The sequence below is a fragment of the Cibotium barometz genome, chromosome 14, assembly GCF_041138505.1.
Source record: "Cibotium barometz isolate CiBa-2024 chromosome 14, ASM4113850v1, whole genome shotgun sequence".
NCBI lineage: Eukaryota > Viridiplantae > Streptophyta > Polypodiopsida > Cyatheales > Cibotiaceae > Cibotium > Cibotium barometz.
In genome coordinates this window covers 32,294,202-32,315,319 of record NC_141059.1, presented here as the reverse complement: position 1 = coordinate 32,315,319, position 21,118 = coordinate 32,294,202, and the positions used below count along the sequence as shown (strand labels likewise).

The 21,118-nt window shown below is 40.9% G+C and overlaps 2 protein-coding genes across 7 annotated transcripts; both read left to right on the top strand.

Annotated features, from left to right (window-relative positions):
- Positions 1 to 1,186: 1,186 nt before the first annotated feature.
- LOC147631932 (putative protein phosphatase 2C 58) lies at positions 1,187 to 4,358 on the top strand. Its single transcript, XM_086808475.1, has 5 exons — positions 1,187 to 1,376; positions 2,112 to 2,363; positions 2,932 to 3,208; positions 3,348 to 3,502; positions 3,604 to 4,358. The coding sequence occupies exons 1-5, from the start codon at positions 1,311 to 1,313 to the stop codon at positions 3,736 to 3,738; spliced, it is 885 nt and encodes a 294-aa protein (XP_086664601.1). The 5' UTR covers positions 1,187 to 1,310; the 3' UTR covers positions 3,739 to 4,358.
- A 126-nt stretch (positions 4,359 to 4,484) lies between these two features.
- Positions 4,485 to 9,734, top strand: LOC147631931 (uncharacterized). Of its 6 annotated transcripts, XR_015267383.1 has the most exons (9): positions 4,485 to 7,571; positions 7,655 to 7,753; positions 7,864 to 8,260; positions 8,375 to 8,476; positions 8,567 to 8,740; positions 8,832 to 8,964; positions 9,045 to 9,141; positions 9,219 to 9,317; positions 9,404 to 9,732. XR_015267383.1 is itself a non-coding variant. In XM_086808477.1 (7 exons), exons 5-7 carry the CDS (start codon positions 9,058 to 9,060, stop codon positions 9,494 to 9,496), a joined length of 276 nt encoding a protein of 91 aa, XP_086664603.1. In that variant the 5' UTR covers positions 4,485 to 7,571; positions 7,655 to 7,753; positions 7,864 to 8,476; positions 8,567 to 8,964; positions 9,045 to 9,057; the 3' UTR covers positions 9,497 to 9,728. The 6 variants fall into 6 exon arrangements, 1 of the variants encoding a protein (XP_086664603.1); XR_015267384.1 differs by having other exon boundaries at positions 7,864 to 8,018; positions 8,108 to 8,260; positions 8,567 to 9,141; positions 9,404 to 9,733; XR_015267382.1 differs by having other exon boundaries at positions 8,832 to 9,141.
- The last annotated feature ends 11,384 nt before the right edge of the window (positions 9,735 to 21,118 follow it).

The window sequence follows — 21,118 nt, the reverse complement described above, 5'->3', positions numbered from 1 at the left end:
GGGACTGAGAGGAGAGCTTATACATCTTTTAGGGCTAAGGAGGAACCTTACAAACTCAAAGTGATGTTAGTATGTTATGTACACAAAGAGTTGATGTTATACTGAGGTATCCACCAATAGTTGATATTGAAAAGTGCTTAATATTATAATGGATCCTAATGGTCCTTTTTTCCTCTGGATCATTATGGGACCAAAATGCTAGTTTGCTATTAATTAATTAGTTGACTAGGGCATTTGAAGGTAAACCTTAATAATAATGGCATTAGATTTTATAATGTCGAATACTATGGGTGGTGAAGGTTCAAGATATTCTGGACTCCTATTACGCTTATAAATAGCGTAGTGGAGGTTTGGGTGGCTGGGGCAATTTCGTTCCGTGCGAGAGAGAGAGAGAGAGAGAGAGAGAGAGAGAGAGAGAGAGAGAGAGAGAGAGAGAGAGAGAGAGAACACGATCCATGCGAGAGGAAGACATTCTTGAGGTTTAAATGATCTAAAGCGAGAGAGAGACGATGTTAGCGATTCGAATTGAGAGAGACGATGTCTGGTGCAATTTGAATTCAGAGAGAGGTGATGTCTGCAATTTGAATTGAGAGAGAGACGACGTCTGTGATTTGAATCGATGGAGAGAGAGAAAGAGACGATAACAATCTAAATAAAAAATAAAAAATAAAAACCTTATCTATAAGGTTGATATTACATTAATTAGTGCCCGCTTTGCGGGCACTAATTATTGTAATTCGGGTGTAGCTCTCAATATAAGGTGATATTAATAAATAAAATCATAAATGGTTAAAGTTGTTAAATAATTGATATTGAACAATATTGTATTACAATCAATCTTTACATCATGTATATACAAATTTGTGTGTCTTTCGCTGTCTTTTTCCATCGATCGTACATGTAAGGATGATATTTGACGGGTTGGGCCGGCCGCATGTCAAAACTACGTGTTTAGGACAAATAGTGTCTATATTTTTATATTTACCTTGAGAAAAATGATAAATAGAAATTAGAGGCTGTATGTGCACATACACACTGCTGGAGGTAAGTACTATCAAATCTTGTGGACCAGTGCTTGAGGACGGACCATGCTTTTTGTGTGACGAGCGTGTGAATAAGTCCACATCCGAAAAAGCGGTCTTCCTTTTTTGACCAAAACGCGTCTGGGAAAGAAGACTAAATAACCGGGGCGTGTGTGATCGTTTGTTTGTAACTCTTATCCCCATTCTGCAGATTTCTTTCTCGGCTTGCTTTTCTTTTGCACTCTCTCTGCCATCATTTTTTGCCTGCTTCCACAGAGCGCGCCCGCCATGATCTCCAGCAGTGGCACCAGTGAGCCCTCTCGCCCAAAGAGAGGCGTCCTCAGCAAAATCAAGGTTGGCTTTCTTGCAATGATTTTCCCTTCTTAATCAGATTCAAATGAGTTTGATCCCTAGCTTTTCTGCTCAGAAACCACTCTGATTTGTAATATTTTACCTTACTAGCTATTTTTTTCCTGTCATGGGAGGTCTTTACCTTTCCTGCTTAAGCCAAATGTTTGACCTGAAGCTTTTTTGCTTCGGGAATCAGAAAAAGGAGATGAGGTCTTGAACGATTTGCTCCATTATGATTCTTTTTGAGCTCCTTTGCTTAGGATTTTTGATCTTTTGTTTTTGCGATTTGCCTTGCCTGCCCGAGTTAATCGATCTATTTACCCTCGTATGCAGAGCCAAATGATTGATTGACTTATGGGCAAATGATTGATTATAATAGTTAACTTTGATTTATAGTTATTGCAAGCTTCTATGCCAAAGACATGGCAATGTGATGGTTTGATTTTTCAGTGACTAAGTAAGTGTTATGCATATGGTAAGGTGATTTCATAAAAATGAAGGTTGATATGCATAGAAACAAGTTATGAATAATCCAACCAATTTGGCACTGTGAAGAGTACTTGCTTAGAGTATGATCATGATGTGGCACTGTCAAGAATACAGATCATACCATGTCATAATGCCACATCATCAAGCACACACATATTCTCGAGCAAAGTTAGCGTTAAGAAGTACTCTTGGATTGTTGAATATGGAAAAAATTGACTTGTACACTTTTTTCAACTCTGTTCTATATAGATGGCTGCAGGATGGCAACCCTCTTCTTCTTCAGACTCAGGCAAAGGGCGGAGCAAGACCAGTAGCCGCATTTCCCACGGCTTCAGCCTTGTCAAAGGCAAAGCCAACCACCCAATGGAGGATTACCATGTGGCGGAATTTAGGCTTGTAAATAATCAAGAGCTGGGCTTGTTTGGCATTTTTGATGGCCACTTGGGCCATGATGTTCCTCATTATCTGCAGAACAACCTTTTTAACACTATCATAAACCAGGTATGCTTCATTCTATACACATTATCTTTATCATCATGCGATCAAGCTCAACTTTTTTGCATCAGAGAAATCAATAGAAATGTGGGGCTTAATCAATGTGTAAGCCATCATCTTCATCATGTGCTTAATATGGCCTATATAAGCCCATCACCTTTATCATGTGCTTAGGCTTGTACTTTCTTATTTTAGAGGGATCATGGGCTTAATTCTTGGTTATGTGCTGAAGTTGGTCTTTATTCATGTATAATTCATCACCCTCGTGTGCTTAAGATCATCCTATCTTATCTTAGAGAGGTCATTGATGATTAGGAACTTAATTTACTCATAGCCCATTATGGCTATCATGTATCCAGCTCTTACTCTCCACCAAATGATACAGGTCTAGTTTATGATTTGGATTGGAATGCTTAGTTGGTGCCTAGCAAGCGTGCACACAGCACACACAGGCATGCGACTGCTCGCACTCATGCACACTCTCACTTGCTCATGCGCGAGCGCACACACGCACACCATTTTAACATGTAATGGAGCTAGAGATCTCAATATGCATGATGACTGGTTGTGGCAGCCTGAGTTTTGGAGGAACCCGCCCGCGGCAATTATGAATGCTTATCAGATCACTGATAATACTGTCCTGCAAAAGGCTCCAGATCTGGGCCTTGGCGGTTCAACAGCCGTGACTGCAATTCTTGCTAATGGACGAAGACTTCTTATAGCTAATCTGGGTGATTCAAGAGCGGTCCTTTGCCGTGCTGGAGATGCTATTCAGCTTTCTGTCGACCATGAGCCCAGGTCTGAGAAAAGGTGCATTGAAGACAAGGGAGGCTTTGTGACAACACTTCCAGGTATATTCTCATCTGCAGCCTGCACAGTTTTCCAGTCATATCATCATATGAAGCCCAGACATTGTGGTCACATGCTTGCTTGTAATTGGATTAAAGGACTTTTGATTAACTTTTTCCAGTTTTTTTTGTTTTGTTTTAGGAGATGTGCCCCGAGTAGATGGACAGCTTGCGGTGGCCCGTGCATTCGGTGACAAGAATCTGAAGGTGCATCTCAGATCGGATCCAGATATCCACGACATGAAACTTGATGAGACTGATGAGTTCCTCATTTTAGCAAGTGATGGACTGTGGAAGGTTGGCTTTACTCTTTAAAATGTCCTTTCTATATGTACCAACATTACGTGCACAGTGGGAGTTTATCTCTTCTAATTGAAGTGCTTTCTGTCGCCTTGCAGGTCATGGAGAATCAAGATGCTGTTAATCTGATTAGGAAAGTTAAGGACCCAGAAACAGCAGCTAAAAAGCTGACAGAGGCCGCACTAACAAGGAAGAGTAAGGATGACATATCATGTATAGTTGTTCGGTTTTAATGCGTTCTTTCTACCCTCTTTTTATTCCTTGCTACAAAACTGCTCGGGAGAGCAAGGTTGTGGAACAAGAGGGATTTTGGCTCAGTTGTGAGGAGTGCTTGTAAAAGATGTACATAATGAGGGAAACACAGCTGTGATGGTGGGTTTGCTGGCAACGATCTGGAGTTCTCTATTATCAAATCGGAGTGACGATCATAGTGATTCATGAAGCATATGTAAGGGCTGCATAGGTCTATATGCCGAAGATTGCAATGGTTGGCTTGGATCAGGCAAATTATTGTTCTTATGAGGCTATCTTTATGCACAATTATTCTTTTAATCAGGTGGTATGCATCACCTTGGACAATAGTTGGTTTTATGAAGGCAAGCTTTGCATAGTGTGATGTATTTGCTTACTGGTCCCAAAAGCTGCGTCAAAGATGCCAACAAGGATGGTGTTAAGAGCTCAACCTTCATCACAGAGATTTGTTCGGAGTTTGTCACTGGAGTGAGAGGTGCCTAGCATGAGAGTTGCCTGGCATGTCTGATGCTGCTAATACGCATAACACATATTACACATGTATTAAGCATTGCACCTTGTGAAACTCCAGTTTCCTTGAAGGTCTGCATAGTTTCTGGTTTTTTTTCTTGATAAGCGGAGTATTTATTCAACCAGCTTCTCTTCAAAGTACTTAATTAGCTTCTATTTAAAGTGTTTTTGATTTTTAAAGTGTTGTTTAAGGTAGTTCGTTATGACATTTGATTGACTCTGCCCCTCTGTGCCAGCCTTGGATACATCCATAGAGTTGTGGACGTCTTTCTAGTAAACCTGCATAAAAAATTGGAATGACTGCATGGCGTCTAGTCCAGGCATGTTGGAGCTGAGAGTTGAAGAATTCTGGTACTCTCACTATGATATGATGGTATTGACTTACACTTTGAAAGTGGCTGTTTAGGTAATTTACGACGACTCGGTTCCTAGCAGATGGTCCTTTTCACATGCTTATGAACTGGTACATGCATACACACTATTCTGTTGGTGAATGATGCCAAAATAGCATCGGGTGGTCTATACAAAACTAACCCCAATTATGCAAAGATGGTCAAAGAAAAGACCTAGCTATTGCAATATGCGAGGTTCATCTATGAGATTTGGGTTTCTTCAAATGTCATCATGCCAAAGAACTAGAAGCTAAGCGATGATGTCAACTTGAAGAAGCTCGATGCCCTAAGAGAGACTGCCCCTAGTTCAGGAGGGATCAACGGTTGGGAGGGGAATGATGAGCCCTGACCGTTGGATTCATTGAGAATAATCGAACGGAATCCAATGAGAATCTACAGTGCGAGAATCAATGCCGTAATTATGGCCGTAATGCCTCAATTATCACCTGGTTCCGGCCGCGGCTGGCTAAGGCCATTAATTTTTTTTGTTTTTAGCTAAACATAGTTTATGCCGAGTTTACGCACTGAGGCGACCTGAGGGAGCTGGATGAGGCGCCCAGAGCTAGATTCAAACCAGCATTACAGAGAGGGGTTGAACACAGCAGAGAGCTCCCAGCGCTGGACGAGGACGAGCTACGCTGCAAGTTGAGGGAGCTGGACGAGGACGGTGATTACAGAGAGCTGGACGCCCAGAGCTGGACGGTGCCGACGGTGATTACAGACATTCACATTACAGAGCAGCAGAGAGCTCACCAGCGCTGGATGAGGACCCAAACCGTGACATCTGTTGCGCCCCGACTCGTGCAAGCTTGAAGCCGTGAACTGCACGCGGGTGTGACACTCTGACTCCAGTGGCAATCCTTAGTTCGAGTGACAGCCTACAGGAGCTTGTACATCCTCGCCATGCCAGCCATGGATCCCATTTGACCCCTGGGTGTCAAATAGTCCCGAGGGTTCGCAGGGCCGCAACGGCTGCTATCTCCTCTCTGAACGGCTGCAAGCAAGGCTGGGTGAGGGGGTCCTCTTGTCTCCCGGTTGCTCCTGTGACTCCCGGCTGCAGGAAATTAGCTTCGCAGCATGCCAAGGAGCTCTAGGTACTCTCTCTCTCTCTCTCTCTCTCACACACACACAGGCACATTCACATGAGTATATCACCTCTTAAGCTCTTTCCTCTCCCGATCAGAGACCTTTGGCTTGATCAAGCCTTGAGGAGGTAAAATATTTTGATATTTTCCTGAAGCAAGATATTAAGACCGAAGCACCTAAATGCATTTGAAGCATTGCTTCCACTAGTGTGGGTCGAGAGAACTTAAAATGTGTGTTTCAAAAGACGGTTATGAGAAGGTTTGATATCTTTATGGTTTGATATCTTTATGGTTTGCTGTCTATTAGTCAAGATGCATGGTTTTCCTTTTTCGTTATGTGAGCATTCATACAATGCTTCCTTTAGTGCTAGGCTTCATTATGGCTGAGTTTGCCCTTGATCTACGGAGTCTATACCTTTCACTTTCCTTTAAAGGTGAATTTGGGCTTATCCTGGATTCATCTTGGTATATATATTGTTTGAAGAGGTGGTTTGTGCCATGCGTGGCAGATGACAAATATGATTAAGGCATAGTGTAGATAATTTTGGATGCTTTTGATTGAGTAAGTTCCTTTGCCCTCATGTGAAGATACACGTGTGAAGTTTTCGTCCGAGTTACGACCAGTTGATATTGTGCTAATTCTTCCTATCTTTTTGTGGTGCATATGCCCTATCAACCCCCTTTTTTGTGCTAATTTTTCCTATTTAATGCTTCTATTAGTGATAGGTTTCATTATGGCCAAGTCTGCCCTTGATCTCCGAAGTCATACAGAAACTCGGTCTGTTGAATGTTGTATTGATGTATGCTCGTGTGTGTGGGGGAGCATATATTGGTACCTAATTCTACAACCGCTATTAGGTGCTGACGACGTTAGTAGGGATGTTGTAGTATTTAGTCAATACTATGCATGATGGAGCTAATGGTTATATGGTCTTGTGGATGGCTACCATGAGTCTATATCTTGCACTTTCGTTTAAAGGTGAATTTGGGCTTATCTTGGATTCATCTTGGTATATAAAGAAGGGAAGTAAGAAAGTCTCATTAATGACCTTTTGAGGCCGAAGTTGGCCTATAAGACAAATTAGATACATTATTGGCAGTACATTTCACACTTTGAGATGCTATAAATGACACTAAGAAAAAGTGGAAAAAAGTAAAAGCGCATCAAATAGAAACTGCTCTCGACGATAAGTGAGAGGAGAGAGTTGTGTGCGCGCGTCTTTGCATCGAGTCGCTTAATTACCTTTGCATTGAGTCATTGAGTCATACTTGAGTCGTGGATGAGCTTCACATGCTTAAGAAAAGTCAACTAATGTATGGTGTTTTTTTCATAAGGTCGATGGCCACCGATGAAACACAATTGTGTGAAGATGTTTTGCTTGATGACGGTCATACCGCTCGTTTGTGCATTGCTACAGAGGAGTGTCGCAGTTTGAATGTACGATACCTCAGGCGAGGTGATATGATGGACCATTTGCGCAAAGAAGCATCATATCAATGTAGATTTTCTATGCGAAAGGGTGGTCGTCCTCTATAGGTCATCGCGCTCAAGAGGCCCCAAGAGTTTTGTACACAAAGCAATGTCGTGCGCGCTTTGAAAATCTGGACCACAAGCTCAACAAAAACACGAGGACTCAAGAAGCTTGACTTAAAAAGAGGGCTGAAGAGGATTGGGACGCAATGGGTGATGATGAAAGATCGTGCTTTGAAAGCAAGGATACTTACATTAGAGAGAAGGTCGAGAGTGCAATGCAAAAATACCTCGCGGGAAAGGATGTTCGCTTGAGTTGCATCAACAAGCGGATTGCTGAAGGGTATGAGAAACATGTGAGTATAGAATAATTGCTTTGGTTGGTAGTGCATTATATTCATGTGTTTGCATCATTTTGAGTAGTGTTTTCTTAATTTAGAGGTGCTTAATAGCGAAGGATGATTCAACGACATCCACACCCGCCGCCAATCCTTTAAATGATGCATCACATGAAGTACGTGACAAAGTAGTCACTCCGGTAATACTCTCCTGACAGAGGCTTAATGCTTTTTTCTCATTCTTTTTTACAACGTGTGGTAGAGGTTCTTTTATTGTCATTAAATTTATATTGCTCATTCTCTTTTGTAGGAGAAGTTGGCGAGCTTTGACGATCAAGGGTCACTTTTAGCTTCTATGGCGCTCGTACGTTCTTCGAGGGAAGCCGAATCTTGTGCTCATTGCAAATCGGTGAGCCAATGGAAACTCCCCTTGCAACTTATGCGCAAATGGCCAAAAAAGTGAAGGTGTGTTAAAAATAAATTCCTTTATGTAAACGTTGTTTTCATAAAGTGTAGAATGGATATGTATCAAATGTTTCTCTAATTTTGCATAGGTTGGCATATCCACAAGGCTTGGGTCTCCTACTATTATTAGTGACTCCCCTCTATCTAGCACAAGTGCTCCCATTACCGTGGTCATTGCGAATGGAAGCACAACTATAGATGCTAACTTAAGTCAACCTTTGAAATGTGATGATTTCATTGAGGTAAGGCTATTTAATAGAAGTCTTTTATCTCTCATGTGTGAATCATTTTCTACTTGCATGTAAGATCATATGTCTTTTACACTATCTAGGTTTGAGAGTGGTCTTGCTATTCAGTTTGTCTCATGCATCGAATCAAGTTGTTGAGGTTGATGGTAGCCTTTTGGAGTCAATTGTGACTCAAAAAGCATCGACACGGACAATGAATTTGTGTCATATGTAAGTCTATTTTTAAAAAAAGGCTTGATCTTTACCATATGCATATGTATATTGCACGGGTGTGACATCAATGAACCGCTTAATTTATAGGTGGTTCGAGAACACAATGCCAAGCCATGTCTTCGAAAAAGCATGGTTTTGTGATAGTCTTTGGTATGCCTTTATGAAGGCATGTCGAAATCAAGAGGCAAAAAAGCTTGATAGTTACTTTGGAGAGGTAGATGTGGCAAAGTACTTGTTTATCTTCTTTCCAATTGTGGATGGGTAGGTCTACTAACTTAGTACCTTTGATGTTCAAACTATCTATTAGGATGCTTACTGGATTAATGTGTTCTTGTTGCTTCTCATTCTACAGACATCATTGGTAACTTTTTGTGTTGTACAACAATATCCATAAAAGGTTAGTGCGTTGTCCATGGGAGACTCATGGATTACTATATCTTGATTCACTCTCAAGGGTAGTGTCTCCAACTCATTTGTGTTTACAGGTACACATTGGCTACTTGTTTTGCTATCTTAGAACAAAAAAGACCTTTTTTTAAACCATCTACACCAACTATGCTTTTAGGGCTTTGCAAATCATGGCTTCACATTGCTCTAACAACTCATTGAGGGAGTTTATGGAGAGGCCAAGGAAGTCCTTGGATACCTTGGAGAAACCACATGTAATAATCCTGGCACCCTTGTAATCACTAACCATGAAAATTTGTATTGGTTCACTCATTCTTTGATTCTTTGGCAGGTGCCGCAACAGCCTAATGCTATAGATTGTGGATTCTATGTCATGGCCTACATGAAACGGATGATTGAGGGGGCATACGGCAAACGATCGAAGAGCTATGTAAGATGCTTTTCTTGAGTCTTATCTCTAAGTGTCACAATTAAGGAGTTGTACTCATTCGATTTTATTTTCTCTTATGTGTGCAGTTGACTAGGACCTGGTTCAAACATGAGGCCGTGGAGCAGTTGAAGCTAGATTTGGCCGCACGGGCGAAGAAAAAGATCTTGGAGATACAATGAGTTCACCTTCTTTGTGTCGGCATAGTTTTGGCTTCACATGATACTCATTTTGTATTGTGGCAACGATTTTGGGAATGATACTTTGCATTATTGCAAAGTTAGTTTGTATCGCGGCAAACTTATTGACAAACTTGTTTGTCTTATGACAAATATTTTGGCAATGACAATTTGCATTGTTTCTTATCTTCTCTTGTTTTTCATGAATAACTCTACTATGTTGTGAATGTGAAGTCCCTCATGCTTCTTTCTAATGTGAGAAGTTGTGGATAATTTCTTGGCAAACACAATTTCTTTATTGTGGTTCTTTCTTGATATTTAACTCTATTGTGATGTGAATGAGAAGTCCCTTATGCTAGTTTTAATTGTGAGTGGTCGTGGATAATTTTTTAGCAAATACATTGTCTTTATGGATTGTAAATCTTCCTTGATGGAAAACTCCATTATGTTGTGAATGAGAAGATCCTTATGCTGATTTTTAATGTGAGTGGTTGTGGGTAATAGACAGACAATGGTCTGTACTCCCTTTGTTCTCAAAAAGGGCTCCTAAGTAGATGAACATAATCCTTAGAGGGTATGTGAATAAGATACTCATGCTTGTAATCCTTGTGTGATCCTAAAGTGAAACCTGTGTGAACCTTGTGTGAACCATGTGTAAACCCAATGAACTCATCATGGCAATGAGTCCTAAGAATATGTACCTTCGGGAAAATATTCACAGGGTTGTAAACCCTGAGTGAACCGAGTGTGAACCATGTGTGAACCAAGAGTGAACCACATCAATTTATGGCAATGTGACCCGAGAGCATACAATTTTAGAAAAGTATTAGCAGGGTAGCGAACCCTGTGTGAACCATGTGTGATCCAAATGTGATCCAAGTGGGAACCATTTGTGAACCATGTGTGAACCCAATAAATTCATGGCAATGTGACCCGAGAGCATGTGTGGGACAATATTCACAGGGTTGTGAACCATGTGTGAACCCATTGTGAACCTTTTGTGAACCATGTGTGAACCCCATCAATTCAAGGCAATGTGACCTGAGAGCATGAACCTTTGGGAAAATATTTACAGAGTTGTGAACCCTGTGTGAACTATTTGTGAACCAAGAGTGATTAACACTGCTTGAACCCCATCAATTCATGGCAATGTGACTCGACAACATACAACTTTAGAAAAATAATAATAGAAATGAAAACCTCATTTGAAGTGAACCACGATCATAAAGACACGGTAAAGAAAGCAAGACTCTTAATTCATTGAGGATGGAGTTGTGTAAAGCTTGATTACAAGAGAACAAGCATCCACTCAGAGGCCAACACGTTGCGCAGCATGTCTCCATTATCTTGAGCCAAGGAAAAGCATCTCTCTTGATCTACATCACCGTCGGGATCACATGACACAATTTTAGCAGTAACGCTAGAGGAGATCCCACATATTCTTACCACTTTTCCAACAAGAATACAATCGCCACCACTTGGGGCCTGCCTTGATGTCAAGGGTAATATTGCATGGCATGTGCAGTAAGTTATGGTCACTTTAGGGTCCAGCATAAAAACAATGGGGACACCAAATCCATGGTTTTTCTAGGAATCTCACTCGTTGCTGACCATGTTGATGCTTTCTTCTCAACACTATGGTGAGTCTTTTTGGCCTGGAGGGTTGATAAGTTCCTATTTGCTCCTCCTCACTTATTCAAGATACCCTTTGTATGCGTTTCACCCCATGGCCAAGCCTCGTGCTTGTGACATGCTCCTGTATCTGATGGATGCCTCCTCGAGTGGGCATTTTGATCTGTCTAGGTGCTGGATCATCCATGAGGATGGATGTGCAACTCTTGAGATGGTCCAAAAGAGTTTCAAGCTGAGATGAGTCACTCTCTTACACACACACTTCAACTTGATCAAGCATGCTTCTTATTTCATTGATGCTCGCAAGTACACGACTCTTCTGTTTTGAAAGACTGGAGGATGCAACACTAATCTCAGGCATGTTTTGAATGTGTCCCTCGCTAACATTAGTAGTATCCTCCATAAGCATACTTCTTGCGCTGTCTATGACTGGGAGTCAGGTGACAAAAATGCTTCTCAATGATTAGCCTTAGGCCATATAGATGCTTGCAGTTGCTTGCAACATCTGGACAATCACAAAAATTGGTCTGCAGACTGACATGATACCATTTATTAGATGAAGCACTTAACATCTTGAATAGCAAATTTAGCTCATTTACTGCAATCACGGAAGAAGGCCGTTCTTCAAATCTTTGCAGCAATTTTTCTCCTTCCCGTAAACGTGTTGTTTGCTGTTGAGTATGTCCATAGATATTGAATCGTTCGGAGTCAACTAAGAGAGGAGAAAAGGAGTTAAGTTAAGAAGTGAACATATTACTATGCAAAAGCAACCAACATAGTACCTATCTCTTGTTTTTGCTTGAAAAACTCTAATAAGGTCCCACCCATGCGAGTGCCACTTTGCGAGTCACCAATGATTGCATGTACCAAGTCCAAAACAGATCAATTAATCTGTGCATTCAATAATGTGTACTTTATATATTGCCATAGTCTCTCCACAAGGTTTGTAGTGTCCACATTTCCATAATTGAAGAGGCGACCAAATCTTGGCCATCTAGTTCGCCAAGGGCAATCACTCCCACACCAACCATTTGTAACATATCTCTGCACATTTGTGTTTAACTCATAATTTTGCAAGAGAATTTCGTAGTTAAGCTCAAATGCAGCTTCCGTAGAGCTATTCAAAAGGGTACACATTGAGGAGTAGAGATAGTCTTGGGACTCCTTGGGAACCTGCAGAATACATTACGAAACATTAATGAAGCGTATGGTAACTAATGAGAAGCATTACATTGGAAGTCAATGAATACCTTTGGGAGTAAGTTCTCTACCCATGCTTTCTTTCCATGGAACCAGCAGAGAAGGACATGGCATGCCACTTGTTGTTGGCCACTTAAGCCATTGTCTATCCAACAATAAGGATCTTCTTGCACCACTTTGTTGAAAGCCTTAAGCTCCATGTGTGACTTGTCAATTACCAAGGCAGCTGGACGAATATCTCTCATTCTAGATAGCACTGTCTTGAGAGTAACTTGGAGAGCAATTGCTTCTTGTTCAGACCCTGGATCATTTGTGCATAACATAAACCAAATAGGTATGCCAATTCCATTTTGATTGGGCAATACTGCAACATACAATGGTAGCCCAAAAATGTTTGTTTTAAATGTACTGTCAATTGCCCATGAGTTGTTCAAAGAAAAACGCATTGCCAGGTGCAGCATCCACTCATCTTGAATTATTACAATGAACGGTCTTTTTTGAGCAACCTCCGTAGAAGGATTGTAGGGTTGACAATAACACACCTGCAATGCCAAGAAAATCTTGTTACTTTTAAGCTGCACTGGGCCTAGCACCTTACACACATGGCCAACTAAATTTCATACCTTGCCTTGTTTTTGCAATAGCTGTACCTCTTTCCACATTGCAACCCAATCATCTCCAGATAGCCTCCCTACAAAAGACAATAAATGCCATCGTTTGTTCATCACATTATTGCCAATTCAGTGAGAGGTATGTGCTAGTATGCTTTGTACCTTGCCGTCTTATTTGGAAGGACATCATTGACACTTCTCGTGGTATCATAAAAAACCTATAGATTACCTTATCCACATTAGAGGCATTATCATAATGCAACTTTTCCTTTGACAATGACATTTTTGCCACATGACGCGGAATTCCCACATGAAACAAGTCCTCTGTACAACATTGGAGGACATTTTGATTCACAGGTAGATGATACAAGTCTTCTCGTGAGCCTGGCACATGTCCTTGATGATAGGGATACAAAGTGATGGAAGCAATATCAGAGACATGGTCAATACGTACTGCAACACGAAAAAGACATCCACACCTTTTTGATTTTCTTAGCCTTCTCTTGCTTCCTTGCCTTCGAGGTTCCCTGCCTCTATGACATGCATAGTCAATTACCTTTTTCTTTCCACATGAACTATTTCTGGAGCGAACAAACACTAGCCGTACTTTGTGCTTAATGACAATGTCATCCAGTACTTGATCCAAATTAGAAACTGCGATGTTCACGTATTCCTGCTTTTCTAGATTTGTGTTCAACTTGTTAATACCATTTGTTCTAAGTGCTCTTTTGGAATCTTCACTATGCGAACAACTACAGCTATGTAGAAGATCTTTTGCAAACTGTATTGGGATGCCTTGCCTTCTTATATCCATGCACCAGGCGCTCTTGAGCATGCACAAAGTGTCATGAATATCACGGTGGGATACTCCATCTTCTGCCATGTGACATTCTCTAACAATTGTGGCCCACTCATTTATATGGGATATTTTTAAATGTGGTGAAGAGACCAAGCATAGGTTAGAGCACCCATCTTCATTCTTTTGTAGCCGCAAATTGTCCCACAGTTTTCTCCATCGCTTGAGATCCAAAGAACCTGTGCTGTCACATGCCTTTATCTCCTCTAATCTCGTGGAATCGTTATTTTCAAGAGCTCCCTTCATTAAGTTGTAACTTGCTTTGTTGAAGGAGTAAAATCGTTGAGAAACATACCAATGTGGATCAAGCGGGAAAAAAATACTTGAGTTGATCTCCAAGTCGAGAGGTGGTCTTGGGGCTTCGCATGAACGGCCTTCATTGGAGCTTGTTTCAACGATATTGTCCTTGGATGTAGAGAGCTCACTGTCAGTAATACTATCATTGGATGTAGAGAAGTCAGAATCATACTCACTTGATTCACACCATAGCCAATCCTCAAATGACCACACCGGTCTGTCAAGATCACTGCTTGCAAAGAAAGATGCCATAACACACTCCTTGAATAGTTGATAACTTTAACCTTGCACTAGTTTACTAAAAAAATCCCATCATTGTTTAAACCAGAAGCCGACCCGTTCACATCAAGATCACACAAGGTTCACATTAGGATGACATTGCTATTAGTTCACATCAAGATCACACAAGGTTCACACCGGGATGACATTGCTAATAGGTCACATTATACTCAGAAATAGGCCTCACCAGGGAGCCAAATGCCAAATGGGGATAAATGATCCAAAGGGGGTGATAAAGGAGCTTTAATTCAAAAAAGATGCCTTGCTTTAAAGTCCGCACCCTCTTTAATGCTGACAAAAGCGCGTCCTGACCCCCGCCGCCGCCCCTTGTTCACATAGGGATCACAAGATGGGATCACAAGGGTTTACACTTGGATTTCAAAGGGATTACACATGGATCACAAAATCCGACGGCCCACCCGATCCTCGATTTTTGAGCGACAAGGTCCGCCATTGATCCCCTTTGAAAAAAGGGGTGTCAAATAGTCTCGAGGGACTGCCACTCTTGCCTTTCACTAAGCAGCTCTTGGTCAGGCTACTGGTCAGTCTGATGAAGGGGAATCTGCAACAAAAAAGTTGATGACAGAATGTGAATTAACAGAAGCAGAAACAATCCCAGAGGTAGATAACATGGTCCCACAGGTTAGAGTCACGCTTTGAGCACACGATATTCCTGGAATCCCACTGGACGGAGGATCAGGAGTGAATATTATTTCAGAACAGAACCAGAGAGCTTGGTCTGATGAACTGCAAATAATTGCCATTCAACTTAAGAATGGCTGGTTAAAGAACAATAGAACCCCTTGGCATAATTAAGACTGTGGAGGTGATGGTGGTAGGGTGCAAATTGTCTCATTCGTGGTGCTGAAGATGGAATCAATACAGTGCTCTGATCCAATGCTTGTAGGCAGTGGCATGGCAAAATCAAACAAGATACCATGTCCATCAGAAGGGCTAAAAAGGAGACAAAGATTCCAGTCCGAAGGGATACGCTTGTCAAGCAGATGGTGTGACCCTGAATCTGATGGATGGAGTAGATGACGATGAGGTGGAAAGAATCGTAAGGGAAAACCCTCATCTGGTAACACGACTCATGGCGGATGTGGGGAAAATAGCAGCTCAATACATTGTGCCTACCTGTGACGACACGAAGTCTGTAGAGGACAGTCAGGAGACTCCTTACAACAATCATAAGGATGAAAAAAGTCTGAAGAAGAAGAAGATTGGGACTGACAACCACATGGACAAACTAGCAGAAACAGAACAACCGTCAATAGATGAGCTGAAAAAGAGGTTGGAAAACGAAAAACTGAAAGAGAAATTGAGTGGTAAGCCTTTGCATGGAGAAGACGCGTTTGTAGAGGTAAATTTTATCCATAGGATGATCCACAAAAGTAGAAACAGATCAACCGTTGATAGATGAGCTGAAAAGGTGGTTGGAAAATTATAAACTGAAAGGGAAATTGAGCGGTCGTGCTTGTGGAGGTAAATTTGGGTCTGTAGGATGATCCATAGAATGTCTAACATGAGTACATGGATGCCTTTGCATGGAGTTATATCAACATGGAAGATCTAATCTTATTGCTCAATGAGTACATGGATGCCTTTGCATGGAGTTATATCAACATGGAAGTCATTGACACAGTTTCTGTCAGCGTCGGATCAACCTCAAGGAAGATGTAAATACCGATCCGATTGAGAGGCACCGGATCAACCCCAACTATGCCAAGCAAGTCAAAGGTGAAATTATCAAACTTTCAAAGGTCGAATTCATCTACAGAGAAGGCTAAGCTCGGATTTGTTTCCTTTGCCCTTCACTACTGGATGAGGTTGTAGGTCATGAAATGTATTCGTTCTTGGATGGGTTCACAGTGGCTATAATTAAGTTTGCATTGCACTAGAAGATAGGGAGAAGACAACATTTATCACAAAATGGGAGATACCTGCCTCCAACGTAATGACATTTGGTTTGAAGAATGCACCTGAAATATTTCAGAAAATGGTAAAGAAAATATTTTATGACTATCTGATAGAATTCATGAAAGTATGTGGACGATTTTAGCTTGTTTGGTAGAAGAGTGATACATCTCCACTTGAGAGACGATGCAAAGAGACTACGTCGTAACTAAACGGAAAAGTGCACCTTTGCAATATTCTTAGGAACATTGGTAGGCTACATTGTAAGTAGATCTGCAACAAGTGAAGGTAATTCGCACCATGCTGCCAGCAAAGAATTTGAAGGAACTAGAAAGGTGGATGGGCAAAGTCAAATTGCATAGAATATTTCTAAGATATATGGCTCATGTAGCATATCTGATGTACTGACTAACAAAGGAAGGTGTGGTGTATGAATGGTCAAAGGAATGCAACATAGCATTTGGTTGGCTTAAGAAAATGATGACTTCAATAATTGCCTCGGACTAGAATTAACCATTTCATGTATTTGTGGATGTGTTTGACATAGGGATAGGCAGTGTGCTAATGTAGAAATCAGAACAAGGTTGGTATTCTCCAAGGTAGAGCGCAACTACAATAAGGAAAGTCTTGGGATTGATATACTCATCAGTCAATGAATTCATACGCTACTTGGTGGGGAATAAGTTTATGTTCCATGTGTATCATCATGCACTTTTGTATCTTCTCAACAAGCCATATATGATAGGCAAGTTGGCTAGGTGGCTGCAAGAGTTTGATTCCACATTAGTGCACACCCCAAGAAGTGAGCATGCAATAGTAGACTTCCTTTTGTAGATAATGCAAAACATGCAAAATTTGCAGTTCCAGATCATCCGACAGATGGAGATCTATTTGTAGTAATGGTGCATAGCAAAATATGAAGGAAATAAGTTTATGTTCCATGAGGATCATCATGCACTTTTGTATTTTCTCAACAGGCCATATATGATGGGCATGTTGGCTAGATGGTTGCAAGAGTTTGATTCCACATTGGTGCACACCCTAGGAAGTGAGCATGCAATAGTAGACTTCTTGTATAGATTAGACAATGGAAAACATGTAGAATTTGGGGTGCCACATCATCCGATGGATGGATATCTATTTGTAGTAATGGTGCACAGCAATATGAAGGAAATTGGTATCATGATGTGTTGACCTTTTTGTAGCATGGCATTTTTCTTGAAAGGATGATAAGGGATCATCAGAAGATGACACTAAAAAAGAGAAGTTTACATTAGTAGCTTATCAATTGTGCAAAATGGGAGTAGATCAAATACTCCACAGATGTGTGCAGAGAATGTTTACATTAGTAGCTCATCATCATTGGTTATGCTTGGCACATAATAGTTATAGATGTTATAACCATACCACTCGTGAGATGCGAGTAAGTAGAGATGTTATCTTTGATGAGATAAGTAGTTGGTATGCACCAATCAAGGAGATGCGGACCCATGCTTGAGTTGAACACCAACAATCAATCATCTTTCTAAAAGAGTTCTTAGTGTTTCTGACTACCCATACTTTTGTGCTACACGACTTTTAACAAATGGCATTTTTTTTTCATGTTCTCTTCTAGTGCTAGCAATTGCTCTAGTTTATGCTACACAGCTTGAACAGGGACCAAGTGTTTGTTTGTGAGCTCGGATATCACATCATTGAGTAAATGTCTTCCTTGGTCACTTAAGAGATCTATCTAATCTCTAAACCTTACCACTTATTACCTGAATTATCCCTAACAACCTTTGCTTCCACCCTGCTTGGTGTGCAATAGTCTGTTGTGACCAAGATGTAGCAATTTCAAGTTCATTGAGTTGTAGGATTGACGTTGCCAGTAAAATCTAACCTACTTCATGAATGTTGAGTGAAAATATCGGATTGTGTTGCATTTTGTCTATTGCAGTCAACTATCCCAACCTTTGACACCACCACTTCTGCTTTGATGAGCTTCCATCAAAATGGCTTACTCGTGATCTAGCACACATCTGTAGAGTATTTGATCTACTCCCATTTTGCACAACTAAGCGGCACTGATTTTTGAAGTCGTCCACAAAACACCCTTGAGGATTGAACCTCACTTGGCAGATCTTGCTCAACTATCTATCCAACAAAAATCAAGTTCTTTCGTGATATTTGAAACATGAAGTATATTTGCCAAGTACTTCATTTTGCCATCCTACGTAGATAATGGCACTTTAACAACATGCGTAATGGGTTGCACAATATCATCATTTACTTCTACATAACTTGGTTTTTCCATATTTTGCATGTTCCTAAACCACTCACCATGACTGGAGAGACGGAAAAACTCTCTCACTTGTAGCAAGAGTAGTATGATTCACACTTAGCTCAATCCAATGGGATTTGCATCCCTTTCGGAGCTAGGGATTCAACCCGTACCGGTGCACAAAAGCTTATCCATTTGATGGAGAGAATGCTAAGAAAACTACTACTAATGACATAGACTCAACACACACTCAAGCTCAATCTTGCTATTGCTCACTCAACTCCACATTCCACTCATCCATACATCCAAACAAGAAGAAAGCTTAGCTATTACTTACACAAGATCAAAGCATTCTTCATTCTCAAATACTCATTTCCCTAGCATGCACACAACCCTTGAAGCTATCAATAAGAAACATGCACACTAGAGAATTGACATGAGAAGAGAGACAAATATCAACTCATTGCATTGAATTAACAAAAGAATAGAACTTACAACAATGTAGATGGGGAGAGAGAAGAGCTTGCACCTCTATGGAAGAAGAGGGAGAGCTAGTCTCAAGAGAGCTCAAACATGAGTTTTCCCAATGTCCATAAGCTCTCAAATGAGCCACTTTTTATACAAAAACTCTAAAACTCCCAAAAGTTCCCATGTGGGATTATTGTCAAGCCCACTCCCACACTCATCCACAACTTGGAACTCTTTTCAAGAGCCCTAAGTGTCTTTTTTGTTGCATCCTTGTATTGATCTTCATTCGTCATGCAACACTCCCCCCTTCCTATTTTGCGCACGTCCTCGAGCGCGGTAGTAGCAAGAGCTGCAACAAAAAAACAATGGATACAACTAAAGTCTCTTATTGAAAAAAAGAAAAGAAAAGAAAAATCAGCAATGATAATTTCACACGTGAGCATACAAGTGCAAGGCTGATTAAAGTTTTAATGAGTACTAAAATAGGTGAGTAAAGACTAGTCAAAGTGAGACTTAAGTGGTAGATAATGCTATGCAAAGGCAAGTGTGCTTTGTACACCGCTGGTTATGACCGCAGTCTCAATGGAGAGACGGAAAAACTCTCTCACTTGTAGCAAGAGTAGTATGATTCACACTTAGCTCAATCCAATGGGATTTGCATCCCTTTCGGAGCTAGGGATTCAACCCGTACCGGTGCACAAAAGCTTATCCATTTGATGGAGAGAATGCTAAGAAAACTACTACTAATGACATAGACTCAACACACACTCAAGCTCAATCTTGCTATTGCTCACTCAACTCCACATTCCACTCATCCATACATCTAAACAAGAAGAAAGCTTAGCTATTGCTTACACAAGATCAAAGCATTCTTCATTCTCAAATACTCATTTCCCTAGCATGCACACAACCCTTGAAGCTATCAATAAGAAACATGCACACTAGAGAATTGACATGAGAAGAGAGACAAATATCAACTCATTGCATTGAATTAACAAAAGAATAGAACTTACAACAATGTAGATGGGGAGAGAGAAGAGCTTGCACCTCTATGGAAGAAGAGGGAGAGCTAGTCTCAAGAGAGCTCAAACACGAGTTTTCCCAATGTGTCCATAAGCTCTCAAATGAGCCACTTTTTATACAAAAACTCTAAAAACTCCCAAAAGTTCCCATGTGGGATTATTGTCAAACCCACTCCCACACTCATCCACAACTTGGAACTCTTTTCAAGAGCCCTAAGTGTCTTTTTTGTTGCATCCTTGTATTGATCTTCATTCGTCATGCAACACTCCCCCCTTCCTATTTTGCGCACGTCCTCGAGCGCGGTAGTAGCAAGAGCTGCAACAAAAAAACAATGGATACAAGTAAAGTCTCTTATTGAAAAAAAGAAAAGAAAAGAAAAACCAGCAATGATAATTTCACACGTGAGCATACAAGTGCAAGGCTGATTAAAGTTTTAATGAGTACTAAAATAGGTGAGTAAAGACTAGTCAAAGTGAGACTTAAGTGGTAGATAATGCTATGCAAAGGCAAGTGTGCTTTGTACACCGCCGGTTATAACCGCAGTCTCAATGTCCTACAAGTATGTAAGTTATTCCTAAGTGGCAAACCTACTCCTAAATATGAGCAAAGGTGATTGGAACTCTCTCTTTTTTTTTTTTTTTTGATGTGTGTGTAGAAGGTGATAAAGATTAAGGTTCCATCCCAAAGAGACCCAAGCAATGGCCAAGAGACCTCCGCCAAGAGAATCTAAAGACCGCTAAGTATCTCAAGGGCGACAGACCCTTTTTCTTTCTTTTATGACCTAAGGAGTACCCCTTGTTGATGACAGCATCGGTCTCGAGGGCCCATAGTGTACCCCAGAGTCCTACCAACACCCATCAAGGCGATAGATTCCTCAAAGGTCTTTTTCTGAAGCTTTTCGACATCAGTGTTCACCCCATGGAAACCAAGGCATCGGCCCCAAAGTGCTAAGACAACCCCAGGTCCTACCAAGCATTTCTCATGGCTGTAGACACGTCATGTCTCAATTTACTTTGGATATATATATATTTTTAGGGTATAATTTTTTTATAAATTATTATTACTCCTAGCACCTAGCT